The following is a 27,944-nucleotide window of genomic DNA, read 5'->3' as shown; positions in this document are numbered from 1 at the left end:
GGGAGGAGCGATCAGAAGAGGATCAGTGTGGGCTCACCTCCACTGTGTGCGCCACGGACCAGGTTAAGGATTTTGGTTACGTTTAGGTTGTCTCTGTGTACTATTTCTAAAGTGGGACGTTGTGGAGCTGTGGAAAACGCGGACATTTATTGCGGGGGCTCAGAGAGCGAGTGCGTGTCTGTGGTTGGAAACCTGCTGCTGATCGTCACTGTGCGCTCTTAACCAAGGTGGGGATCTTTACGAGTCCGACGGTAAGAAAAAGACGGGAAAGGCCAGCTCGGCAGGCAACACTTGGCAGTGGTAGTTTGACTTGTATGTTAAGTTTTGCTTGCTTGTTTTTACAGCTCCAGACTCTGTGACTAACATGTGCGGGTGGGTAGGCGGGTGGAAGGGTTGGGTATCTCCAAACTGCGGGGTGTTTTCCTTTGGGTTTACCGGGGGGAGATACCCAGGATCACGGCGACAAGTTTGCATCCCTGTGACGTTAGAGAAGTGAAAACCTAAACTCTGTTTTGCCTCGTTTCCTCTTTGACTACTTCTGCCCGACCGTAGAAAACAAAGTAGACCCACCCTATGTCTAATCTTAGTTCTGTACACCAATAAAAAAACAGCCAATGCTTCATAAAAAAATGTTCGCGGATCTGGTTACATAATAACGCAGAATCTTCAGGACGAGACAAATATTGTATCCACGTGCTGCTGCTGTTATTGTCATTGTTATAAACTTTATGTTACGCTCTCTATCGCCTTTCAGCCTGCTCTTTTCTGAGCTTTGAACTCAGGTATCCACTCCCAGGCAGGACGCCGTGTGCGGGTGTTGAGTTACCTGCAAACATCATGAATTTTTCATGTGTGTCATTCCTGTGCAGGTATCCTATTCTACCCGCTAAATCACTGTTTTGTTTTGTAGGGTTTTCCACAATCACCTGATGCAAACTGCGCTTCTGAGCGTCGATTTAGGCAATGAACAGATGGCGGTCATGAGTTACTACAACCTCTGTAGTTTATTAGTTGACGTTTTATCTCAAGGTAGAGGTCACCATATTTTAGTGCAGCATATCAAATCATTAATAAATATTTGAAACAACGCGACAGCGAGACTAGATCTCTTGATATGAGCTTTAAGGGATTCACTACAACTTTCAAACAAAGTCATGGTTTTCTCACTTGTGTGTTGAAATGTTTTTTTTTTTTTTACTACCAAAGAAGACATTTTTTTAAAGGAATTTATGACGGGACAAAATGCATGGAGCTGCAAAACAGCCGATTATGCATGTTTAATCCCATAAACCCCACTAATACGTATAAATGGAAAGCTGTGCAGGTTGCTTTAAGTCCAGCCTGTGCTTGTGCAAATTAAAATGAGCCTAATTTTGATAATCAATAACATGTATAGCTGGCTGATACCTTTTAAAAAACGTATGTTAAAAATTTGGAAGTGGTAGGTACTCATTTATGTGTCCATATTCATGCAAGCGGTTCAGTAAAATGACGAAGAGAAGGCTATGATCCACATTTTAATGTTTTTCCTCCTTTAGAAAAATCGGTGTATAGATTATATATACATATGTACATATTTTACAACTAGAGAATAGAATGAGGATTACAAATAGTCCTCATAGTCTATGTTTGTCCTCTATCTCCTCCTAGATGAGTGAACTAATCTTGATGAAAGTGCCAGTATCTTTATATAATTTGCTTAGTCACTGAAAACAATTAAACAGCTGTCAAAAAAATTGTAGATAAAAGACAAAATCATTTATTGTCAGTATGCGAACTGCTTAATCGACTAATTGTTTGACTGCTACAGTATACAAGTACATTTTCTCCCTAAGTGTTGCGTGCGTGTGAACATAAGGCACTGAAAAGATATAAATCTGTTTGTGCACTTGGTGTTTTAGGCAATCCTGTTATCAATGGTTCACTTTTTATCACTTCAGATCTGACAAATTGAGGTCACTCACACGTCCCTCGCACAGTAAACCGTGTTATCACGTGACTGAAATGCCAGCTTGGGCTATGTGATTTCTGGCAAACTGCTTGATCTTTATTTTAGGACCAGTGTCCTCTTCAGATGTCTGCATGTCATTGTCAGATGTGGCTACTGTGGTGGCTGAACTGGTCTTCAATGGATCTAGTTTAAAGGCATCCCAGCACACAAGCAGTGACCTAAAACCACACTCTGGTCACAGCTGGACTTCTGTGCATGGATGGCATTTAAGCACATCAGGGCTTCTCTGCAGAATCGTCTCTTTAGAGATATTCAGTGAGAACTGTTCATTTAAAAACAAAAACAAAAACTGGATGGAGCCACTGTGATGTCAGCTGGCGATGAAGCCTTGTGCTGAGCATTTTGGATGCTGCAATCTTGCCTTTTCGAAACCAGACATCATGAGTCGGGTGTGGATCTGAGTAGGAAACAGAGGAGCTCATACCGTAGTGATTTGTCAATCACAAGATGGTCCCACTGGATGGTTTTGCAAATTTTGAAGGAGGGCATAGACTTTGTATTTTTAACAGTATTTTCCTATGTAATGTTGAAACTACACTTCTTTGTTCTTATATTAAAATACATGAGGGACTCGATACGTTGTTAAACTTCTTTACGCTGGAAGAAAGGGGAGTTTTACTGGTCCGGCACACATGCAGCCCACAGAGGTCAAAGTGGGCTGCACGTGTGACGTAATGTAAAATGAGTTTGACCTGGCTGGTCTGCCGTATTTGCTCAGGCTTGTTTTTAAAATGCCTCAACTGCAGAGGATGTAAAAATGTGAGGTTGTTATGGTGTCAGGTAATTTGAAAGTTTAGCAAAACTTCTGTAATTCGAGGCAGTTTTACAGACTCTCTTGTTTAACGCAGTCTACTGTCTGTTGTTTATAAGTGCTTATGAGCTGTGGTGGGCCTGCCTCCTACTTTCTCTCTCATCTCTCACATCATTTTAAACTGGAGTAGATTAAACATGCAGCAAGAGTGCAAGTGAAGTTTAAACCTTATGAAGAGTTGAGAGCAGTTTCTGAGGCATGAGAGGAACGTACAGTTAATCAGTCATCTGTACGATTACTGCTGATGTTCAGAGGGGGAGCTCAAGCAGTCCAACAATGTGTTTGGCTAAGATCAATGCTCAGACCTGCTTCCAGGGCCTTTACACACACAGGATCTACTGCAGCATGCTAGACACTGAAAGCTGGTCATGCTGATGTGATTTACATGCACAGCTTCAGGTCACAAGTTTTTGATTTGCTTTACCTTACTTATTTGTGCCTATCTGTTGTTACTCGGTCTGAAAATACTTGACAAGACATAAAGCTGTGAGAAATCTAAACACATCAGTAGGTGATTCTGTGTGTTTTCCCACTTTGCCCTCCATAAACAAGCCAGCTCAGTTGTCCCGTGGTTGGGATTAGCTCCACCTTCCCCTCTTGTGTCTCGTGACCCCGAGAGGTGACAAATATACTAAACTGACCAGTAGGGCTGCTCGATTATGGCAAAAATGATAATCACGATTATTTTCACTGAAATTGAGATCACGATTATTTGACGATATTTATTTAACCCTTTAAGATCTACCATAGAACCAAGTCCGCCAGAGCTTATAATATTTTTTTTACATGCTGTAGTGCCATTTGTGGGAGCATTTCAAGTTGCTATACATCAATACAACTGTTATAGCCCATATTTTAAAAATGTGTATGTATTAAGTCCATAGTAACTACATTAATTGCAAAAAAGTGCAATAAACTACAAAAAAATTGAAAATCGTTTTTGTTTTTTTTACATATATTTCTACTTGGAGAAATTTAAGAGGCTTATCCCTCAAAACTTTAAATACAAAAAAGTTGCAAAAAATAGTTTCCCACCACAGGAAATTTATTTTGAGTGTCTTCATAGTTTTATTTTTGGAGATACAGCAATTTTTATATACACTGCAGGAAAAACAAAAAAACAATCCTATGATGCAAATTTGCAAAGAATGTGCATGTGCATCAAAATAAACTATTTCCAGCAGTCTGATGTATCCTCATCATAAAACTGACTTCTATTACTTCAATTATGATCATTGTTGGTAACTTATGCAGTATGGTCCCGTTTGTTTGCTAGGCCTAATTCTACTGAGAGAACTCCAACAGACTCTGTAGTGTCGTGACTGTGCTGTGAAATGAATACACTGTCACTCAATCTGGTTGAACCACTTATGTTGTCCTACAATGAACTGGAAGAAGGTTGTTTTTTTTTTCTTTTTTTTTCTATCAAGTCAGCAGTTTGTACTCTGATAACATGAAGAGTTATTGTGCAGGTGTAGAGGCTAGTATTTACTACTCTGATAAACAGTTCCCAGGGTATACTGTCTTGTTTTGCATCTGTTTTGCTTTGAAAATTATGTACAAAAAAAAAAAATTGTATAGGACGAGTGCTCGGGTGCTTTAAGGCCAATGTTTTTTTTTTCTTTGACTGAATGTGTTTGTAAGGAAAAGAAAAGTGAAGCGTACAAGACTGAAAATTAAAAAGAAAAGTTCTGCTGCTAGCTGTGAATTATTTATTTATTTGCATAAGCTCCTTTTTTTTATTTTTACAAGAACTTTTCATCTTCTTGGTTAATTATGTCAGTTTGGTGCTGTAGCTCTCTCTCGTCTATCTGATAAACATCTCTGAACTTCACAAGAAGCCTCATATCTTCTTCCTTCTTCCATCCCACATGCAAACATGTCTGCTTTATCAGCAAGGGAGATGCGATGCAAACGAGCTCCAGAGGAAGCAGGAGGAGAGCAGAGATAGGATATACCCACACAAAATGCCCTGTTATCGCTGACAGTCGCCTATTGTAGCGTGAGGACAGGCTAAAGTCTCCCCTGCCAATATGAATGAAGGAATGATGTCACCGACACACATGCAATGCGGTAATTTAACTTGTGAAGATCAGAGGAAGGGCGGGGGAGGAAGGTAGAGAGGACATGTTTTCTGTACCATTTTTATAAATTTGGGACCTTTAATTACACAGGCTATATAAAAACCAGTCCATTTACCGTTCTGTGAAGAGAACTAACAGAATAGGCAAAAATTCTCATAAACAAAGCTTAAATAATTAAAGGTACACAATTAAACTGCTAATGTGAAATAAGGATACTGTTAGGAAACACTTCCAGAACCTCGTAAGTAAGCTAGCAAATGCTAACACTGAGATTTATAATTGCGATTTACGTGTTGGCTAAAAATTTTTTTTTAGATTTTATTTAATTTTTTTCTACAGAGTCCAATACAATATTGTCAGACTTTTATCTGTAAGAGTTTTTGAGTGTAACTCATAGAATATGATACTATCAAGTCTACATGATTGTATCATATTGCTCTATTGTTATTGTTTCCCTCAGTAACAATGGTATCGCAGTGTAGCAAGACTCAAGTATGCATCATCGTCTACAACAAATCACAGTGTTTGTTCAAAAGAAGCAGAAATAAAATTCTCATTTAAAAAAAAAAAGAAGCAAAAAGCAGAATGAAATATCTACTGGTTGCCCTGTGGACTAGCTGAGTCCCATTATGTCATTTAAAGTAATTATAATATTTGTGTAAATCTAATGAATTAGCACCCCAATTTTGAATTGTTAATCGGGATCATTAAAAAATCATTTGTTTGCATGTTTTGATAAACATTTTAAGATGTATTGAAGTTAGGTAAAGGATGACCCCATTCAGGTAAAGGATGACTTCATGCTTCATATCAGCAGCAGGAACTTATCTACCTCTGATGTAAAAAGCTTTTTCAAGCTTTATCGCTTAAGAGTAGACTAAGAGAGTCACAAGACATTGGATAACGTTGATTAAAAGTTGGTTTCTGTGTGTTCTGGTCAGTCTTTCTTAGTTTTATCCCCTTTGTATAATGAACTTGGTTATTTTAAGTGGCATATTTTTTTTTCTTTCAGGCTTTATGTATTGCCTTTTAAAACTGATTTTTTTTCTTCTTCTTTTCCTCTCCTCCTTTTGCTTCCTTCAAGCTAAACTGAGAATCTGCCTTTGAGCACGTTGATGAATCATTTTGCATATAATGGCAAATCGAGCCATTAGCCGTTGTGTGCATGTGAAAATCCACAGGCATGGAGCGAAGTTATCTGCTTACATAAGCTAGTTACCGTCATTACTGAACACATAGTGGCCTAAGAAACAGCATTTCAGTGAATGAAGCAACATATACATGATATAAAAATGTTTTTGTTTGAAGAAAGGTAGCTTTTTACAAAAGTGTTAGCGTGCTATCTGTCTACTTTTCTCAATAGTTTCTAAGCACTGTTCATTTTAGTCAAAGGAAGAGAAGTATTATTTGGATAGGGAACTCTTTTACTGCAATATAGTACTGCTACAAGTACTATATTATACTATATTAAATTAACATTTAGAAAAACTGTAGAGTGGAATGTTGCAGCTAAGCTAATTTAGCATTAGCAAATGCTAAATGAATCACATCTGGCCTGTAGTGTTTACATCTGACAGAATTCACACACATGTAATTTTAGGGGTGAAATATTTGTGCACTAATCACCTAATCATGTTGAAATTTCGTTTTGGCTGGTTAGATATTTTCACAGAAATGTTTTTGCTGCTCGTTAGATATTTTATACCTTTGTTATTGGTATGTGCTGATTTCAAAATGAGGTATTATTGGGTGGTTTGAGATGCTACTTGTGCCTTAACCTCTGTTAAAGTTAAGCTAGTTACAGCTGCTGCTTTCACTTTTTATTTTTTTGTCGAACAACGACTGAAATGAACATAAAAAAATGTAATAATATTATTAATAATATGTAATTTAAGCTTTACTTTAGTATGACACCTGTAAACATGATGAACTGGCACAGTGGTCAGCATCTGGATAATAACATTGGCTTTTCTTCCTCCCTGCTGTGCTGCTGATTGAATTAGTGAGGAGTATTAACACTCAGACCAGACACTACATTACCCTTCAGCGGTTTCACCTACAGCTCTAAATATTTCAGCAGCTGCTATCACTTTAATGGGGCTGTTGGTCTCTGGGTTGCTATGGTTGCTGCGAGTTTCTTCTCTTTAAACAGCACCTTTAAGTTGATGGAAACATTGAAACTCTCCTTTGAATGCTGCACCTTTTAATAAAAGGTAGGTTTAGAAAAGAAGCATAATAAGTTGTATTTTTTTTTTCATGCTCAGCTGATCAAAGCTCCTGTTTAGCGAGAAATATGATCGTTACGCTGAGTTAAAGGTGTGTCCTGCCCTTCAGGTATTTGCACAGGACACACCTTTGTGTATGAAACCTTCTGGGATTGCAGTCGGCTGACAATGCCGAAACCAGATCAGAAAAGAAGAAATGACAAAAGGCCTAGAGGTGAACATTTCTTTCATTTTTACATCATGTTTGATCCTATCTGTTCCCATCAGTTCGTGTCTTTATTTCACTTTGATTCATCAGAAACTAATCTCTTTTTGGTGTTTACCTTTGGAGTGCTGCTCTTTAAGCTTTAGAAATTATGGATGTCTAGTGTGCCGCTGTGTCGTGATAATAAGTAATTACTTAAACTTGTGCAACCATTTGCAGCTGGCACTGTGACAGAGGTGTGATGCAATGCTGTTGCTAAAATGGGATCTTGAATGTTTTCTAATAACATGTTTGTAATGATGCACTGATTCTTATGTTGATGTAGAGGACATGAATTTGCAGCAGGCCCTAAATGCTGCCAGGACCATTTTTAGAAATGATGCACAGCAAGTGTAAAGTAACCCCGCAGAGCTTTGAGTAATGGTGCACTGTACCTGTGAAATTAGGGGGGGGGGGAACAGGGCCATTTATGTTGGCTTTGTCACAGCTTTGGATTTGATTTTTTCATTTTCAGTTTTTAATTGAGCATTTTTAATTCAGTGTGGGTGTTAGTTTTCAGTGTGTTGAACATCTAGGATCTGCAGCAAGAAATACAGACGACCACTAGGATATGAAACTGAGCAAAAGTCTGGAGCCACCACCACCCTCATCCAACGTTTTATTCTGCATTTCAGGGTCCCGGGCAGCTGAAGCCCATCCCAGTGTCATAGAGCTAAGGTACAATCTGGACAGGGTGCCAGTCGGTCGCAGAGTTAACACAGACATGGACAACCATTCACATCTACGTTCAATTTAGAATCACTAATTTACCAAACTGTGGGACGAAGGTGGAGTACCCAGAGAGAACCCATGCAGACATGGGGAGAACATACAAACGCCACACAGAAAGACCCCAGACAGTTTTTTTGATTTATCCAGATATGCTTTTACTCCACTGATAGTGTGTTTGGAATCTTTACCTACTGAAAAATGAACCCTTTGCCAATTGGATGGTACCAATGGTGGATCAAAATCTGATCCCCAGTACGGAGAACTGTTTTTTTCTAGAGAACCACTTCCCAGTAGTTCAATTCCTTGGAATTGTTAGTCTGCTTGTTTATATCCGTCCTGCTTATTGATTCCAGTCGCACTTGCGCTACAATCAGCTGATTTCAGTTTGTGTGCTGGAAGAGGTAAATGGTGGCACAGTCTGCAACGTGGATATGGACACAAAAGAATGAGAGCACTTTGGCAACGTGCAAACTGCATCCAGAACAGAAACAATCTTATTATGCTGCTAACACAACTTTGCAAGCACCTGTGCAGATAGCATCCTAACATTTAAACTAGCCAAGAACTTAGAGTGATGATAAAACTGAGTGAATGCTGATCTCAACCCAGCAGCCAAACCCTGATTTTCAGCTGGTGACAAAGTCAGTGATGAGCAGTCAGGCTGCAGCCTCCATATCTGCCTGTTCATGTTTCTAAAATAGACTCACTGTGGCGATCGCTTTGAAGTCTCTTTGTGTGTTTTTTCATCTTTGCTTTGTGCTGTTGGCTTCGTGTTCATACCTAAATACTAAGGGAAAGATCATATGAATTACTTTTTCTGGGAGTAATTAAGCAACGTACTTTAAATGTAATTAGTGGGTAAATAACTCCAAAAAGCACAAAGATTTGACCACGCAATTAAATTGCACGAATGTAATGTCTTTGATGTGCTGCTTAGCGATGGTAGGCACTCCCAAAGCAGAGCCAATGGGATTGGAATTGCTGAAATGCAGTCCCAACCATGACACAGCATCCACTGTGTTTTATAGATGGCTGTAGACACTCTTCGCTGTACCTCTCTCGTGACCACCTCTGTATATAATGGTGTAGATTTGATGCGAAAAATCCATTTGGATTCATTAATAGAGAACACCTGCTATCACTGATTCTCAGTGCAGTTCTTGTGTAATTGGCATACCTGCCTTTTCTCCTTGTTCATCTCTCAGGTTTGGTGTCAGGTCTTTGCAGGATGTTTTACAGTTTCTTTCTTAAGGACATGAATTTGACATGCTGTCCATGTGCTGTAGGGTTTTTTTTCTCTTGTTGTTCATCATCTACTTTTCCAGCCCAGTCTTTGGTATTTTTAAAGATTCAGCTAAAGAAAGGGGAACGAATCATACTTTCCTGCGGCAGGCTGCTAGTAGCAAAGTACCTAAAGCTACAATTTAAAGTTGGCTCTTTGCTGAGATGTCTGTTATGCTCAGACACAGCGCTAATTATGCCTAAATAGTTCATAGATCAGTGTTAACTGGCATAAAAAAATACCTAAGCAAAAAATAACAAAAAACATTCCTCTGTGGTGTGGTCAGGTCCAGGGACTAGACTGAAATACAATCATCGAAAGACCTTCAGAAAGCCCAGAGTCCCATTGCTCAAGAGCACTTTAAAAAGTGACCAAGATGTCTGGCTCCTTTGAAGCAAAGTATAAAAGTAAAATGAGGGGTGGCTCAAAAATTTTGCACAGGGCTGTAGGAAAAAGAAGGTAGCATCCCAGTCTTTCTGTCTTATTATGTTTGTTACTCTGATGTGGAAGCAACAAATATGTGTAATTATCAAATTACTGTAATTGGATAGTTGCTGGAGAAACTCTTTCAGAAGCAGCTCACAGATTCACACAGACAAAAGATGTTTTCAGCAGCCTGTATTTTAAACCTTTTCATGACTCTACTGTATTTCAGGTTATTTTGAGCAAGTAGAGCAGTGACTTATGGGTAAGAGTGGTCTGTCTCTCTTTGTGCGACAGCAGGTACTGTAAATGAGACCTGTAAATGTAGGTCACGATTTTCCATAACAGGCCTAGAACTGGATTTCTTCAAAAAGCACATTTTAATTCTTAGAAATAAGTGGCTTTGTTCTCATGCTGTGTCGGACGCTCGTTGGATTGTTGGGGTATTAGTTGAGTAGAAAGCGCTGGGGCATAGTCTCCTTTCTGTTGCTGGGCCCAAATCCTGACCTATTTGGCTATTAATAGGTCAAGAAACCTGCTGTACTGAATGGAGATTTGAGAGGTAGTTGTTGCAGGTGTATTGTTGTCTAGGAGCAGCTAATCACTGCTTGAGCTAATCTTGAAACTTGTACCCCCTGACAAAAGAACAAGTGATTCTGAAACGGGAGCTTTTGATATTATCCTGTGTATCAAAAACTGATGGCTGTTTCGACATGGAAACCTGGAGGAAATACAGCTGAAAATACAGTTGAGAGGCAGTGATGCTGACACACGAGTGAACCTGGCAGTGTGATGTGGACCAGACGGCATTGCAGGAAGGCGAGACGATAGACAGGGTGCAGAAAAAATGTAAACAAACTAATCCAGAAATCCTAACAAACAATGTATAATACAATACTTTAATCTCTAAAATAATCCCATGCTCATACAGGTATTTTTTTTTCCTATTGTAGGATCAGTTTGTTAACATTAATCTGCTCTTAGACTTAAACTGCAACAGTTAAGTTAGGTGACATATCTAAAGAGTCAGCTGTTACATGACTCATTTTTTCATATAAAAAGAGCTTGAGAGGGTTACTGATCTTATAGAGAATTTAAAAAAGTGAAGGAAATTACTTACTGGTTTACTTTCAGCTGTTTAGCTGATATCCACTTGTGAAACTGGATGGGATGAGAAAGGTGTGGATCTGACTGAGAGATTGAGTGGCAGTGCATATCCCTGATTTATCTTCTTTAGATAGATAGTTACATTTATGTCCCATGACGTGAGTATACACATACAGTAAAACAATCAGTTCAAGATAAGACATTAGCACGCAATATACACACTTTCACTCTCCTTGCATAGTAACGTTGGTAAAAAATAATTTGAATAGTAATTGTGTTGCTCATGTTCAGAAATGTGATGGTTTGAAGAATAAAAGATACTTTGGACCTTTTTTGTGTACAAGGGTGACAACAGTGCAGTGCAGATGGTAGTCATTTAAGGGAGGAGGCAAGTGGATGCCTTAGAAAATGAACTTCATGCTGTACTAAAGGAAACTTGATAGCAGAGTCGAGAACAAAACCTCTGCTGGAACATATTTATTGAGATCGCTGATGAGGGAGCCTTGGGTCAACCTGAGAAGCTGCTCCTTGCTGGTCATTTGAAAACAATGCTGGTTTGCCCATTGGCTTCACTTTTCAGGGCCACTTTGTATACAGTCTGTTGGATAGCCTGATGTTGCTTCACTATACTGTGTCCCATGGTTATCTATTGTTGTTTATTTATCTCAGATTGTGGCCAGACTACTTTTACACTACCTCAAATATATTTCTAAATATATATTACTGTTTAATGGATATACTGGACAAAGTGCGTTGACTATGGAGTTACCAGGTAGAAGAAAAGGAGGAAGACCACGCAGAAGATCCATGGATGGAGTGAAGAAGGACATGCAGGTGGTGTGTGTTAAAGAGATGGTCCGCTGTGTTGGCCCCTAAAAGGAGCAGCTGAAAGCAGAAGAATCGACTACACTGACATGTGTTATAAGTCAGAATCCACCATGTGTTGCCCAGCCCACTCAGCTGATTCACTTGTTTTAAATGAATCATTTTGTGTAACAAAGATTTATGCCCGCACCTTCACCCTCACTTAAAATGGAATTAATCCCTCTTGATCTTTTCAGGAGGTGTGATTACACAGCACTGTTATCACACCAGTTATAAATGATTAAATCATAGCAACCATTCTTGATTCAACTTCTACAGTCAGCACCTCGCGCCTGTTTGACCAAGCTGCCAACCCGCGTCCTAATATCTGCTGTTAGGCCATAAATAGGAAAACGAAGGCAAATTTGGAGCAGCTGTGAGCTGCATGTAGTTTAATAATTAATCACAAGGCTGGCAATTCAATTTGTAAGCACCTCCTGTCCACAGGTTGAAGAGCTCTGAACAAAACTGCTCCCCGTGTTATTCTTATGTAGACATGTTATGTGGCTTTAAACAGAGTGCAGATGGACAGTTTGTATAATGTACTGCTGGGATTGAGCCAAAGATGAGTCAACAAACGCTTGGATTGGTGTTTTTCTAAGAACTCGTGCATGTACCACACACACACGCACACACCTGTCTCCGTCCGACTGTTGCTGTATACACGACGTCACGCTTTAGGAAAGTCTTGCCCACTTTCCAAGAAAGACACATTTCTGAATTGCATCTGCTCAGAATTTCAACGTGGATTGAAGGCAGCGTGCAGCTTTTGTGGTTTGTGTTACAGTGTACACAACTACAAGTTGGACCCTGAGACTTTTAAGGCTGCTGTCTCAAGTGACATGTTTTACATGATGGGCCGTGCTGGTGCCAGAGAGGGCAGCTGGCCTCTCGCAGCTCAGGACGGCTGCTGTGCAGTGTCACATCACAAACTGGAAAGGACAATCGTGTTATTCTTCTGTGAATTATGAATCTTATAGGAATATTAAGTGCTGCCATACAGTATACGTAATCTTAGTCTTCTTTTGTGCACTGCTGGAATTTGTACTTGTATGTCCTCATTTTTCTGTAGACTTTCACTCAGCTTGTTTTTTTTTCCTTTTCACTCCCTCCCACTTCTGCTTTTCCTTCCCTTCTCTTCCCTCGCTCCCTCCCTGTAACCACCTCCTCTTCATCTCCATCCAACTGGTGCTCGGAGCAGCTTACTCATGTCCAGTCACTTCCCACCATGCCTCGCCTCTCACACAGGCGCTTCCTGCTCCTCTCTGGACATATTTTCATATTTCTCTCTGTCTCTCTTTTTGTTTTTTTGTTTTTTTTGTGCAACAGGAGCAGAATGAGGTCCTTGTCTGCTTAGCGACCTGTGCCAGTTGAAGATGATTCACGTGAGGTAAGAAATCCTGCCAGCACGTTCGCTCCACGCTGCTTTCACATTCCTTCTTGAGAATCTAACCGGCCTGCAGTCACTCGTAACTGAAAGCAGATGGCTGAAAAGTTTTGCCTGGCAAAGTGAGCCTAACGTGTATGGGTGGCGGAGATGTTTCTGTGTGGTATTGGGGCAAAGTGACGGGTGGGCGGGGGTGGTGAGCTCTGATTCGTCAGGAGATGTGTTTAGGGGCTGGGGACTAGAAGCCGTAAATTGGGGCCCCATGTTGTGCAGCTGCTGTGTGTTTTACAGTTGGTCCCCTGTGGTGACGGTTTCCATATCGCCCTCCATATTGGGACTGCCTGACTTGGTCCCATCATTGTGTTAGTATTCACAGACAAACGCACTTTGTCATGTCATTGTGTAGTGCTGGAAAGTTTGCTTGTAGCCAGGCTAGTGGTTGGGTTGTAGGGGTGGCTCTGTCAGTCTGCTGGTTCGTATTGAAGTATCTTAACAACCTGTATGTTTTCCCAGTAATGAATCCTAAAGATCTCCCAACACAACTTGTCAACTCAAGTGGACACATATCAGCTCAACAGGTAAAACATCAAGCCTTAATAGTGGCTCACTGGCTTTGGGACTTTATCTTTAATATAAAACATTAAAACTGTTCTAGTTTTTAATGTTTAACGAAACATTAAGGCAGATCTACAGTTTTAAAAAACAAATCTGAGCTCCCATGAGCTGCTGGGCTTCTCATACACAGGTAAAAAGCCTGTCGCATTTATGTTAATAGTTAAGTAATGCTATTGCTGTTGATATATATTAAGTATAATTAGTTTATCCAGGTTCATCCGGTAAAACTGATTTCTAGTTGAAAGTACTCTCCACGGCTTGGGCTGTGGACCTTTTGTTTGATTGTTGGTATCTGTCGGCACACACAGGAAAGGGATCCGTATTACATCCTGATGTTCTTTCTTGTGAAGCAAAGGCCTGCACAGTACCTGGAAGCGTGTCACAGGGAACTGTGTGGCAGGGAACTCGTATTGTTTTGGTTATATGGCAGCTCACATGTTTCTGTTTCGAAAAGCCCTACTCTCATTCTGTTCAGTTTTGGCTGTATGAATCTTTCCATGAACATGCTTTCCAAGGGAAACAACAAACTAGTTCCTTTCTTACGGGGGAAAAAGATTGAGTCTCTTCCAGATTTTTTATGGTGCCAGTGTGAGTGTTGGAACTGCTGTGCGAAGCTGCCCTCAGGCTAAAATAATATATGTTCTTCATCCAAACAAGCGGTGTGAAGAGTGCTTTCATACATTTTGTAATATTTCTGATCCAGAAGTAAAAGCGGGACATGCAATTAATCACGTGTGATCTACAGAACTAACATTGTCCTGTATTTTATTTAAATCTTTTTACCCTCCTTGATCCCCACACTCAGCCATAGCAGACACACCCAATTGCTGCTCGCCTTCTGATGTCACAAAATATTTCTGTAATGAGAGTGATGTCCAGGGGCCTGCAGGAATCCAATGGGGGCGTATGATATATTCCAAAAGCGATTTGACAGCTCGGTGTGAAGCGCAGAGTTGCTGCAGGAGACGGTAAAGTCTAACTTGAAGCAGCTTCTCTTTCTCTCCTCGACTGACTCCTCTGACTTGGCTTGTTATTGTTCTCTCTCCTGCATGCTTGTCATAGCTCCTAGCTGGCCATGCAGAAGCAAAGAGGGGTTGCAGTCTGCAGCAATCACCAGCCGTATCATTGTGCTGCTATCCTATGAAGCAAACTTTTTTTTGGCTTTGTGTATGATGTCATTTTGTGTTTCCTCTTTTATTTGACTCCTCAGGTCTCCTGTGATCATCTCTCTTTCTCTGGTTTTGGTAACGCCCAGTGAGCAGCCAGGAAAGCCCTCCCTGTCCTGCCTATGACATGGTTTAACCCATGTGCGATCCGGTCACCATGATGGCCTCTGTGGTTGCCAGTGGAAACCGTGATGGACAGTCTCTGGTCTTGAAAGGGGTGGACCCAGAGACCTGCATGATTGTGTTCAAGAACCACTGGGCTCAGGTAAAACACCAGCGCCAAGCTAACAGTCTCAGAACTGTGAATTCTCCAGCCAGCTTAGTTTTTCACACTAGAAGCAAAGAATCTGGATCTCTTAACTTCCGAAGTATTCACCTGATATCCTCTAAAAAGGTTAAACAAACATGTTCACAAACAAAAATGTGGTTAAAAAGCACCCATTTTCCATTTTCCTTGGAAACGATAATGCGGCATAAGACTTTTGTACAGTAGAATATAACGAAACCCTTGTGAAGTGAATATATTAAAATCTTGTAAATAAAGATGCACATTCTATTTAGTTCCTTCCTCAAAACCTGATGGCAAAAAATGACTCATGTAGTCCCCCTATAACAGTAAACTGCAGTGTGAGCAGGGCCAGTGGAATCTTGGCGGTAAAAGGCTGACGGTCTCAGACTTCTGGTTCTTTCCAGCAGCTTGTGTCCCTGTTCACTCCCCTGCAGGACATGGCAGCCTGTTAATCCCACTCCTCCCACACAGAGATGAACAAACTCTGCACACATTAACATGGGGCAGGGGGACACTGAATAATGAGGACATAGAGGAGCATAATGGTAACTGCCATCTACATTTATGGTTGTCAATGTGATGACTGACCCGAATTTATCAAAATCAAGCAGAATCCCACTTTTGGTTTCATTAGTGTTAAAACTATGCAAGTTTAAAGACATTGTGTTAAACTCTAATCTAAATATGTGGCAGATGGCTGCCCCTTCCTGAGCATGGTTCTGGTTTCTTCCTGTTAAAAGGGAGTTTTTCCTTCCCACTGTCACCAAAGCGCTTGTTCACAGGGGTTTGTGTAATTGTTGGGGTTTTCTGTTTTCTTTGTATTAAGGGTGAAAAAAACCCCAAAACGCTTGGACACTGCTAGCACGGGGTGCCCACGCAAAGCAGGAGATGAAGCATAGCTGAATATGTTTCCAAACCAACTTCATTCTAAGCCAAAGACTAGAAAATATGGTGAAGCATATCTTCCCTTTGGTTTCACCTGCACAAGTGCTGAGGTAGGTCTCCCCTGTAGAATTGGTTTTCCCTTGGTCGGGAGCACGCACTGGGCTCTTCAAATCACGGACAAACAGTATCCCACATTCTTGATTTTTAGTTCACAAACACTTCTCATAATGACTAACTACTCCTGACATTTTAGAGATGTTAGCTCTTTATACAGCTCTTTATTATGTGAGTGGTTGTATAACTAATGTGCCAATGTGAAACATCTGGGGATTTAGTGATGATAAACCGTTTAATGATGTACAAGACATTCAAAGCATTTAAAATTTTGCACAATTGTAGATTTTACACTTTTCAACTTGTCACACAAATGGGATATTTTTAATAACAACTGTAACTGTGAAATAAACACGATCAGTCTGTTGCAGCTAATACTAAGCAATGTCAACAGACACCTCATGAGTCATGTGGCCGTCTTTGCTAGCTGTCTGCTCAGCTTCATATTTTTCATCCCCATCTTGACAGTAGCCGTAATCAAAAACTCTGGGCTCGGATTAAAGTTCGATTTGCTTCAGGCAGCACAAATCCACCTCACACAGAGTTTTGTTTTCATTCTTACTTAATCTCTAGCCTGATAAGAATGCTCTTGACTTGTTTCAGCTCAGAAAACAGTGAACACGCTGTAAGTAATGACCTTGTCTTTGTGTGAGAAGCTCTGGCTGTTTCAGAGTTGAAGATTAGCTTTAGGTTCATTTGCTGGCTCTTATCAGCTTCTCTCCAGGCGTCACGGAGCTGTGTGTTGCGTCACGTTAAGTGATCTGTCAGTTGCTGGCAACAGTCTTTAACTGTAGTCTGTGTGTAGTGTGGGCAGCGTGTTTATGGTGATCCTGTAAAGGTCTCTGATTCATTTTAGTCGTCAAGAAAATCTGGCAGTTTTGTCTGAATTTGCTATGACACTTGACTTTTCCTTCCTCACTGGCGTTTGCAGTCTTGATTTTTCATAATTGAGTACAGTGAAGATCTGTCTTTAAACCATGAATGTTATTCTGAATGATTCAATGTGTCCATTGCTCTGTCTGATGGTTAACTGAAGTTACTGTCACAGACACAGTGAGGCACTGGGGGCTGGCAATATGATACTACTGTCATTTGAGGATCCTCCCATATCTATGGCACTATTATGCCAGCATCCATAGCATAACAATGACTGACTGCTCTTGGGAAATATTTGACATTGATCCAGCCTGAGCCTACTTCTTCGTCACATTTTAAAAGGCCTCTGTATCTCTCATGTTCCAGCTTAATATGTAAAATAATGCCACCAATCAGCATCGTTGGGCAAATCCTGAAAAACAACAACAAAAAACACTGTGAATACTGACCCCTTTTGGAACCGACCATAACGTCACCAGTGTAAGGTGGTTCATGATCATGGTTCCATTCTTCCAGCTGTTCAGTTTGGGAAAATCTTATCCCCTGCCTCCTTCCTGTTACTTCAGAATTGGAAGGAGAGCCTGAGCTGGACTGATCCCTGTGGCTTGTTCCACTGAGCTCAGGCTGGGATTACAGACTCTGTTCTCTTGCTGCCATTAGCCATGCCCAGTTATCTCATACACAGACTGTTATTGTCATGGCAGCAGCGTCAGCTTGGGGACACTGGCTCCATTATTGTGACACTGGTTTCTACACAGCAGACACACACACACGGGAGGGACTGGATACACAAAGGACTGTATTATTCTGTGCAACCAAAGTGAGTTTATTCATACAGTGCTGCTTGTCCCCACTCCACTTCTGTTGAAACTGAACCTGTCAGGAATAAGGAAGTGATTGTACCTATTTGTATTGCATACAGTCCCACTTCCAAAAAAGTTTGGACACTGTGTAAAGTGTAAATAAGAACAGAATGCAATGATTTGCAAATCTCACAAACCCATATTTTATTCCCATAAGAACATAGAAAACATCTGAGAAGTTTAAACTGAGGCAATTTAGTATTTCATTAAAAACAATTACACAGTTTCCCCCACAAAGTAGGGTCTGTTTGTCTGTTAGCAATCCAGCATGTGTGGTTTTCATGGCATCGTATTGTAATAAAAGCATCATAAAACGCCAACATTTCAGATCTAACCTCTTATACCACAGAGGTTAGATCAAAGATAACAGGAGTTTATCTGTATGACAGACACTTTCTTGGGTGACGTAAAAGTCTAAGATCTCATATCATCCTCTTCTCTTGTACTGTAGGTAGTGAAGATCCTTGAAAAGCATGATCCCCTGCGCAGCAGCTCCGCCCTGTCCTCCCTCAGTGTCATCAACCTCACCGCCGGCTCTAGCGGCAGCTCTCGTTTCGGCCCCATCCCTGGAGACGAGGCAAACGCGGTGCAGAATTATGTGGAGCACATGCTGTTCCTGCTGATGGAGGAGGAGAGCGGTCAGGCCGGAGCCATGGGCCCCATCCTGGAGTTTGTGGTGATGGAGAACGTGATGGAGCGTCTGTTTGTGTGGAGCCTCCGTCGAGAGTTCACGGACGACATGAAGCTGGAGCAGCTGAAAATGTACGAGATGCTGGTGGGCCAGGCGCGCCAGCCTCTGCTGCACCACAAGCCCATCCTGCGGCCTCTCATGATGCTGCTGTCCTCCTGTTCGAGCACCACTGCGCCTGCGGTCGAAGCCGAGCTGGTGTTGCTGCTCAACCAGCTGTGCTACGTCCTGGCGAAGGACCCTTCAATTCTGGAGCTGTTTTTCCACACGAGCGAGGATCAGGGAGCCACCAACTTCCTCATCTTCTCCCTGCTCATCCCTTTTATTCACAGAGAGGGCACGGTGGGCCAGCAAGCCAGAGATGCCTTACTGCTCATCATGTCTTTGTCTGCTGAGAATGAGCGAGTGGCCAAACACATCGCAGAGAACACCTTCTTCTGTCCGGTCAGTCCCAAATGGAAGCTCAGCGGCTCACTTTCCGTAAAATTCAAAAGGAATCGTTTTGTCCTAAATACTAAATAATCCCACTCACGCACTAACATTGGCAGCATTGTTCCCTGACATTTCTGTGTCTGGGTGTCATAATTAGTCAGAGAGCAGATGGTGATTAATTCATGGGCTCGCTTAAAAAAGCAAAAAAACAAAAAAACCCCAAAACAAGGGTAAATAAAAATCTGGCACCAAATGTGTGGCATTTATAAGATTACAGCACAGCTGCAAGATAATCCCATGTAAATAACGTCATTAATTCACGGCTGCAGACAGTGCTTTCAAAATGAGGTTTGAATGCAGACAGAATTTAATTGGTTCCACTGGCGTCTACAAGAAGGGCACAGCGGAATAATGCTGCAGAGGAACGTGTACAATACTACAATACTAATAATGTCACTCATCTTACACTTTAATTTGGTTGCGCTGGTATAGCCTGTGTTGCATTTGTAAAGCAGTTCTTGGTACTTACAATGCAGGCATGCCCAGTTAAAGACCCCTGGGCACAAATATGCGATGGGCACGCGCCAACTTGATTTGATGATTACACGTTTTTTGCTTCTTAAGTAATTAGACAGATCATATGGGAATGTGTGCCTGTGGAGAGCAGGGTACCTTACACTGCGCCCATGATATATGTTTTTATGATCCAAAAAAGTTTAAGAGAATCAAAATCTGGTATTATTTTTTCTTTTTTTTTATTTGGTGCTTGGGTGGGCCCTCAACTGTGTCTGAGGCCTGTGGACATATGCCCAGAATGCCTGGATAATCTGGCCCAGAACACAAGGATTTCAAAATAAGATGGAATCTTATTTTGAAATTAAAGCATTAGTCACGTCGCATCTCAAATACTGCTAAAGGTCTCCGAGCTGAGCTGATCCATAGGAGGCATAAATCTGTGCAAGGAGAAAGCAGCAGGCTGATATGTAGACTGCTACATCCGCTTATATTTGCATTACAAGTTACAAAGCAGAGGCCAAGAAGTGATTTACACCAGTGTTTTAGCTTTGTAGTAAAACACAGTAATAAATCTGCTGAAGCTTAAGGTAAAACTGACAGCAGAGGAGGTGTGTGTGTGTCTGCATCTGCTATATGGTACACTACCTCGTTAATGTTTAATGAAGTTTATAACATTCTCTCTGTAATCAATTTATGGCAGATGATTTTTAATAGACTTCTTATATTACATGATGCATGTATGTGCAACACAGTGTGCTTTTTCCTATGTTCAGGTAAATGGGCCGTTATAATGTAGCTGTACTTACCTCATGCATGAGAGTAATGGGAATGTCATTATTTTAAACAATTTGTCTCAATGATTCAATTAAAGAAAATTAATTACCCAAAATTAAAAGTAAATTATACTTAGAACCACAAATTTGAATTATATTTTGGTTCTGGAGGAAACTTTATATGAACGGTGCATAGATTAAATATAAAAACCTCATTTGGCAGGTGCTGGCCACAGGGTTGAGCGGCCTGTATTCATCTCTGCCCACCAAGCTGGAGGTCCCCAATGAAGAGTGGCACTGCCTGCACAAAGAGGACTGGCTTCAGATGCCATCACTCATCCAGTTTCTCAACTCACTGGAATTCTGCAACGCTGTTATTCAGGTGAAGACGTGAGCCGCACGATAAAAGCTCTGCCTCATGAAAAATGCATTCACGTGTGATAAATGGCTGCAACCTCCTGCCTGGCTACACGCTTGACTGACATGCTCCTTGATATTGACTGCTCCCAGGTGGCCCACCCTGATATCAGAGACCAGCTGGTTAGTTACATCTACAATGGTTTCCTTGTGCCTGTCCTTGCACCAGCACTCCACAAGGTTAGCAGTAGCACAATTTCTCTTCACCTGGGTAAAAGGAAGTACTTGCCATTTTGCTGTTTCATTTCCCAATTACAGAAAGCGGTTATTCTGCAGGACGATGCGGTGTGTCAACAAAAACATACAAGCATAAACACTCCAAAAATGACTCTTATTTCTTCCCCTCTACCCAAGAAATTAATTGAGCTGATAGCTATCACCGTCACTGTCATCCATTAAATATGAGCTTGGCATCAGAAAATCCATGAACTGGGCTGTGTCTAAAGGTAAAAAGGACACTAGTTAGGTTAAACTATCAAGAGAGAGAGTTGGAAGAAAGTGTAAGACGACCCATATTCTAGGCTATTTAATGTATAGTCAAGGACATCATATTTAATTCTATATAATGCAATGATTTGTTTAGTTCTTTTATAATGAGGCAATACCGCACGCAATAATTAAATTACCTAATTACCTAATTTCCCTCGCTTAAATGAATCCTTAATTCAGTACTGCTACGATACAGAATCAGGTTTTAATATTTGATCATTTATTGTGGCACTCACACAATCTCTGCTGACTGATTCCTGCGTGTGTACAGGTGACCCTGGAGGAGGTGATGACCACCACAGCTTACCTGGACCTCTTCCTGCGAAGTGTAACCGAGCCAGCACTGCTGCAGACCTTCCTCTCCTTCATCCTCCTCCACCGTCACGAGAACGTCCATATCTTGGATACTCTAGTCAGCCGCATCAACACACCTTTCCAGGTAACCCAGCACACAGCTAAGGGAACGAGTTTTGCCATGCAGCACATAGAGCATGGCTCAGGTTTAATAAGCCAGGAACAGGTTTTACAAATGGTCCCAGATGCTCTTTCTACTGTTACAGGAAACATATGTGATTGTTTAACCAGTTCTCCTATATTGTGAAATTTATTGTGCAAATATCTTCAGGACTGAATAAATTAGTGTTTAAAATTTGCTCTGTTGTGTCTCTCTGACTTGATTAAACTCTACAGTTGGGGATTGTGTCCTTGGCACTCTTCCGCACTCTCATTGGTTTATACTGTGAAGATGTGATGCTGCAGCTCGTATTAAGGTGAGCGGCCCGCACGCTGACACGTCCCACTCGTGGTAACATGCTGCATCTAATTGCTTTACATTACGATGAGCTTTTACTCGCAACCTCCCGCTGTTACCATCTGCCCGCTGTCCCCTCCTCACCATTCTCTGCCTACAGCCACACGTTGGCTTTCCTGACATCTCCCTCTCATATGCCTCCCCAGGTACCTGATCCCCTGTAATCACATGATGCTGAGTCAGAGACGTGTAGTGAGGGAGCGGGACTGCTATTCGGCCTCAGCAGCGAAAATCCTGGCGTTAACGCCATCCTGCTGCTCTCCCGATCGCAGCCCGCCGCCACTCCGGCAGCTGGACTCCATTCTGTTTTCCAAGGGCGGAGAGACTCCTGACAATTCGGGAAACACAGGTAACAAATAGAACAATCGAGTATTACTTTTGCAGGTTTTTTGCAGGTTTTTTTTGTGTTTATAGTAAAATGTATGGCCACAGTGACTTTGGTATGATGAAGTCTTTCGTCCAGCATGTTTACCGCCTTCCTGAAGCCTAAATTATTAATTTTGCATTAACTACACTGCAGTTAATTCTGCGTTTTCAGGCGGTTGAATAAGTTGGTTGTGTTGCTTTTTGGCATATTTCCAAACATCAAATGATGATCTGCTTCAAGGGAGAAGCTCTTCGCCTCCTGCTGTGCCAGACATTTGATTGTTGTTTAGACGGTCTGTTATCTGTTGTTGCTCCGTTTTATTTTAATTAATTATTTAATTTTTATGTTTTTTTACTGATCCAAGCTAAACCTAGGGAAGTTCATGCAGTGCACTGCAGGGAGCATCTGTGATTGGCTCATGCAGGCAGATCCTCACACAGCGACTTGCTTTTGCTTGCTGTTTAATATTAAGAAAATTCAATCAACTGCTCAGCCCTAACCTGATGGTGTAAGACAGTTCTTTTCTATTTGAAAAGCTTGATTCTTTTTGCTTACTATGTTAAAATGCACACTGTTAACTGTATTTAACGTTACAGAACAAAAATAATAAATTAACTGTTAACACCTTTTCTTTTCCCAAGGAAAGATTAATAGACAGTGTCTGTTGTCATGGCAACAACAAACTTTAAATACATGTAATACCTTAAAAATTATTAAATGCTCTCGGATCTTTCCACATATATTATATTCCTGAGAGACATGGATAAGTATCCATATCTGTCAATACCCAAGTAGAAAAGCATGGTCAAGTGCTCCAGTTATTCCAGTTGGTTAGTTAGTCTAACTGGCTGAATAATGGGCTCAAATCAACTCACTCAGTCAGGTAACTGAAACGTTGGATATTATAACCTAATAACATGTCAGAAAATTTGGCATAAATGGTGAAAAAAAAAATCCTTTAATGTGGTGGTTGAGGAACTAAAATGAAAATGGGATAATTTATTAATGGAACGTTTCCCAAATCTGTTCAGACATATGGCGCACTGTAAGGTGTAGATCTGCATTTAATTGGGAAACCAACATGTAACGGGGCTGATTGTGAGTATTTTATCAAATGGCGAGATCTCCCGCTGTTTCGATGCATTACATCACTTTACCCCCTGTAGTTACATGTCAAACTCATTAGTTGTGCTCTGTGTGAGTGCTGTGCTGAGGCACACCAGCTTTTATCAACAGTTCTTATCTGTTTTTTTCTTTCTTTCTTTTTTTTAAATCAGAGGAAGAAATGAGTTTCTCTGAAGAAAATGATGGCTCAGGAAACTCCTGCACCATCGGGTCAGAAATCTACCTGGATGTCAGTTATCTTCATTACCTCTACGACGCCCGTCTGAGCATCAGCAGCTGCATACGTGCCTGCCGGGTGTGGTCAGCCCCGTACGATGGCGAGGACCCACCTCCTGAGAAATACCAGCCGGGCGTCCTCGAAGAGCCGGGGCTAACGAGTCGGCACCCCCAGATCGCTCTCAAGAAAGCTCAACATCCCTTTGCATCGCAAGCAGGATCCTGCGTGCTGCCGGGTACAGACCCGCTTCCTGTCAACCAGCTGGAGCTGGAGTGGGACGACAGTTACGACGCGTGCCCCGTGCAGACCGCCGATGCTCCGGCAGAGAGCAGACCTCCCCCTCCGCCTCCTGCTGAGCCCCCGAAGCACATCCAGGAGATGAGGAGAACAGCACGAATGTTGGTTAAAGGCTCATACATCGAGGAGAACGACTTCCAGGATGACGTCATGGTGTACGATCTCATCGCAAAGAAAGACTCCGGCGATGTCGAGCGCACCAGTAAACCCAGTAGCTCGCAAACGGAAGAAACCAAGCCAGGCTCAGCTGACATTCCCCTCAAAAATGGGCTCAATCTAACACTTCCAGGCTCTGCGATCGTTGATAATAGCAGGAATAGCTTGGACGCAAAGGCTAATGGTCAGACGGATTGCAACGCCAACCTCCAAAACACGACTGCTGTAGCGTTGGGTGACGATCTCTTGGCTCAGTATGAAGAGCTCATTCGCACTTTGGACCCCGAAGCAGGTGGAAAACAGGTCAAAGCTGACAGAGAGGTGAAGAAGCCCATCACGCCTGTGGAGGTGGTGGAGGAGGACGAGATGGATTTCGCCTCCTTCTCTGCTGAAACGCCAGAGCCAGAGAAACTGCATTCACCATTTGGGACAATCAACAGGTTTCGCAGCGGGAGTGCGACTAAAAACCATTCACTACCTTTTACAGGTGAGCTGAGGAATATCTTAGCTCTGTAGGAGTCTCATCATTTGTTCAAAAATGAATTTGAAAAGAATTTTTATTTTGAACCTCCTTCCCTGCAGGTCCATTCATCAGCGTGCTTTTATCTCGTCTGGAGAACATGCTATCCAACTCGCTTCATGTCAACCTGTTGCTGACGGGTATCTTGGCCCAGTTAGCTGCTTACCCTCAGCCTCTGCTGCGCTCCTTCCTCCTCAACACCAACTTGGTTTTTCAGCCGACTGTTCGCTCTCTTTACCAGGTAACCCCTCAAGTTTTGAGGTCTTAGTTGGGGGATTTGGAAATACTTGGCACTTTTAGTTTTAAGTCGCTTGTCTTTATCTGAGCCTTAATCATATCACCTCTGTAAATGGTGCACATGCAAATCATGTTGCTTTTGCTTTGTGTTTTAGGTACTAGCCATTGTAAAGAACCAGATAGAGGAGCTGGCTGCCAGCAAGAAGGACTTTACAGAGCTGATCACTGCTGCCCAACACTGTCTAATGGCTCGGGAGCCCTCGTTCATAGAAACCGGTGACAACAGCTTAGATTCTCCTTTTCTGTTTTAGCTCTTATTGAAATCTGCACATGGCTCTATAACAGTATGAAAAATCAAGTATCTATTTATATATGTATATATCTCTTTGATTATACTGTGAGAACCCATAAGCTACCCTGCTAGCCCTGCCAGGAATAGTTTGTTTGTAAAAGCTTTCTGGGAAGTATTTTGGTAGATTCCAGATGGTTAGTAAGGCAGATTGCATTAGATTTACTGTTTATTATTCCTGAGCCTTACCAGCATGGTGTTAAATATGGTTCAAGGCAACATCGGCATTCCTGATTGGTTGTTTTTGGGCTCCTGTTTGGTACCGGAATAAATCTAACTGCCTGTGCTGAGTTCTTTAAGTTGTGTGTCTTTGGAGTTGAGCTGCTTTCTCTTTCTAGCCCTGAAGCTTTAGCCGGGGTTTTGAACTATATTCCCTGTAGGTTCAGAGCTGAGCAGGCTTGAAAAACTGTTGTCAGAAGAAAGGAATTTTAAAGGGAATTATTTAGACGAGCAGAGCGTAGTATTTAGAAATCAGGAAACGGAAATATGTTTAGAGAATATCTTTGAATCCAGACTTTTGCATGTACAGTATGTCAGCGTATTCACGTGGTTGTTAGTCGGTGCAACTCATTCAATCTTTATCCTCACAGACAAAAGCGGCGGCAGCAGCGGTTCCAACCACCACGAGGGGGGAAGGATCCTAAAGAATTCACCCCCACCAAAACCCAAAGCTATCTCCCTGGAGCGGACCGAGGTCTTCGCTACCATCCTCTTCACTGAGTTCCTTAAAGAACTGGCTGCAATTGCACAAGAGCACTCCATCTTATCTTACATTCCTATGGAAGAGTAATTGTGTCCCATTAGGCCTCCGTCAAGAGTCCAGCCTAACTAGGAAAGATTATAAAAAGAGTCTCTTTTGATATTTATGTCCTTTTTGGGCAGCGCTTGATAGAAACCTTTTTAGATCCAGTGATTTTTATACAACTACTTTTTAAAAATATAGAGTATTTATTTTCCAAGCAAAAGAAAAACATCATGAACTTTTTAAATGTATTCATTCCACTTCTGGAAAGAATTTGGCAGCCAAGGAGGATTTCTAAACCAGCCGAAATGTTCATGACTAAGGCTCCAGCTCCACCACTAACCAAAGACTGTAGACATTTAAAGAATTAAAGCAGTCATCAGCCCTTATTTGAACCGTCTGGGTCCTGACCTCAACCCGAATGTCTTCTACAACCAGCTCCATCCACAGTACGACATCCGCTGCTCAGTGTGGTACTCGATATTACTCAGGTGGCCTTTCAGAAGTGTTGCGTCTATGGATCACTGCAAGGTGCAGTGCTGGCAACTTCACAGAAACACACCCAAACTTTGTTCTTATGCAACTGTTGTGACACTTAATTCTTTGGCGAAAATATGTCTTCACGAAGGGGCGTTTCCACAAAATCATCGTGTTAGATTTAGATTTTGTTTCCTTCCCTGTTGATTCACGACGGTACCTCAGGAGATTTTCTTAAACAGCTGTAGGTGAAACGATGCACTAGATTTCCACACTTGTGGCCTCTGCGCCTTTCCATATCTGCGAAAAACCGACAAACCAGGTTCAGCAGTGACGTATTTAACTGTCTGCCTTACCTTTATGATGCCTCATAATGTACATATTGTATGTTCTGGTGACAATCAAGAATAATTAAGTTCAGCATGTTTCGTAACGGGATCGGGGTATTTAAGCTCTTTTTTTCTGTTGCCATTTTTTTTCTTGATGAGGTTAGTTGCTTTTTTTGTTTGTTTTTAAGCGTGCGGTCCTTCGTCTGCTGAGGGTGTTGTGTTAGCTGTGATCAGTTTGAAATTTCAATCATAGTTCTGCATCTGTTGAAAATCAGTTTGGATTGTGTTGAAGGTAGCCTGCTTTGAATTGCCTTTAATTTAGTCTGCACGTGGTTATCAGTATAAGGAGATGCTATGAGATATACATATATATTTTGTTACAAAGCATGCTTCTTCTGAATGAACCTTCCAACATAGAAATACTTGCAAATTGTTGTCTAAGTTATGATTTCACTTCACAATGTTGCCTGATTTGTGAAGGAGTTAAACAAGAGCAATATGAAACTTTGCAGCATGAGCTGAAAATGTAGGTTTTTTTTTTTTTGATTGAGCAGAGGAATGTGTGAACTACACCGAGTAGGTCAATGGTCTTATCTAGAAGTTGAGCTGAGAAGGTTGGATTTTACTTTTAGGTTTAAATCTGAAACATGAAACTTTGTGTTTCATTTTAAATTGTTTGATTCCTACTTGATACAAATACGTTTATTTTTTCTTTACAAAACGGCTCAAAATCTACAAGTCAAAGCCATTTTCAGGACCGCTGAATAGGTCTTTATGAATGTTGCAGAGCACTTTATCAGCCTTCTAATACCACAGTGCCACTCACTGTCTAACACCTCTGTGGCACGACTGCAGTTGATCAACCAATTTCAGTAGATTTATCTTCCAAAGACTCATCTGATACGACTTTTGATCTGTTTTGTGTTCAAGATTTAACCAGGCTGCTGTTCACTGTTGTCTCAGATACAAAGGAATGCCTCTGTTAATAGTAATAATAATAATAATTAAAAACCTTGAACTTGAA

At 41.4% G+C, this 27,944-nt stretch overlaps 1 protein-coding gene across 3 annotated transcripts; it reads left to right on the top strand.

Moving 5' to 3' along the window:
• The first annotated feature begins 31 nt into the window (after positions 1 to 31).
• On the top strand, positions 32 to 27,944 carry fhip1aa (FHF complex subunit HOOK interacting protein 1Aa). Of its 3 annotated transcripts, XM_085458992.1 has the most exons (14): positions 32 to 251; positions 13,113 to 13,173; positions 13,684 to 13,748; positions 14,996 to 15,216; positions 18,430 to 19,110; positions 20,611 to 20,769; positions 20,898 to 20,984; positions 21,565 to 21,732; positions 21,984 to 22,063; positions 22,251 to 22,453; positions 23,749 to 24,753; positions 24,849 to 25,027; positions 25,179 to 25,299; positions 25,963 to 27,944. In XM_085458992.1, exons 4-14 carry the CDS (start codon positions 15,091 to 15,093, stop codon positions 26,160 to 26,162), a joined length of 3,009 nt encoding a protein of 1,002 aa, XP_085315118.1. In that variant the 5' UTR covers positions 32 to 251; positions 13,113 to 13,173; positions 13,684 to 13,748; positions 14,996 to 15,090; the 3' UTR covers positions 26,163 to 27,944. The 3 variants fall into 3 exon arrangements, with proteins under 3 accessions (XP_085315118.1, XP_085315117.1, XP_085315116.1); XM_085458991.1 differs by lacking the exon at positions 13,684 to 13,748 and having other exon boundaries at positions 32 to 227; XM_085458990.1 differs by lacking the exon at positions 13,684 to 13,748.

This window comes from Copadichromis virginalis, linkage group LG6, assembly GCF_057382275.1.
Source record: "Copadichromis virginalis isolate Kocher_CV1m ecotype Utaka linkage group LG6, C_Virginalis_male_GT1.1, whole genome shotgun sequence".
Lineage (NCBI taxonomy): Eukaryota > Metazoa > Chordata > Actinopteri > Cichliformes > Cichlidae > Copadichromis > Copadichromis virginalis.
Note: the sequence above shows the minus strand (reverse complement) of the source record. Positions and strands in the feature narration are given on the sequence as shown.

Bases quoted from the DNA above. Each gene is read 5' to 3' on its own strand.
- fhip1aa (XM_085458991.1), top strand. From the start codon at position 15,091: ATGTGCGATCCGGTCACCATGATGGCCTCTGTGGTTGCCAGTGGAAAC. The intron at 20,770-20,897 runs GTGAAGACGTGA...GACTGCTCCCAG, and splicing joins TCTGCAACGCTGTTATTCAG to GTGGCCCACCCTGATATCAG. The intron at 20,985-21,564 runs GTTAGCAGTAGC...GCGTGTGTACAG, and splicing joins TTGCACCAGCACTCCACAAG to GTGACCCTGGAGGAGGTGAT.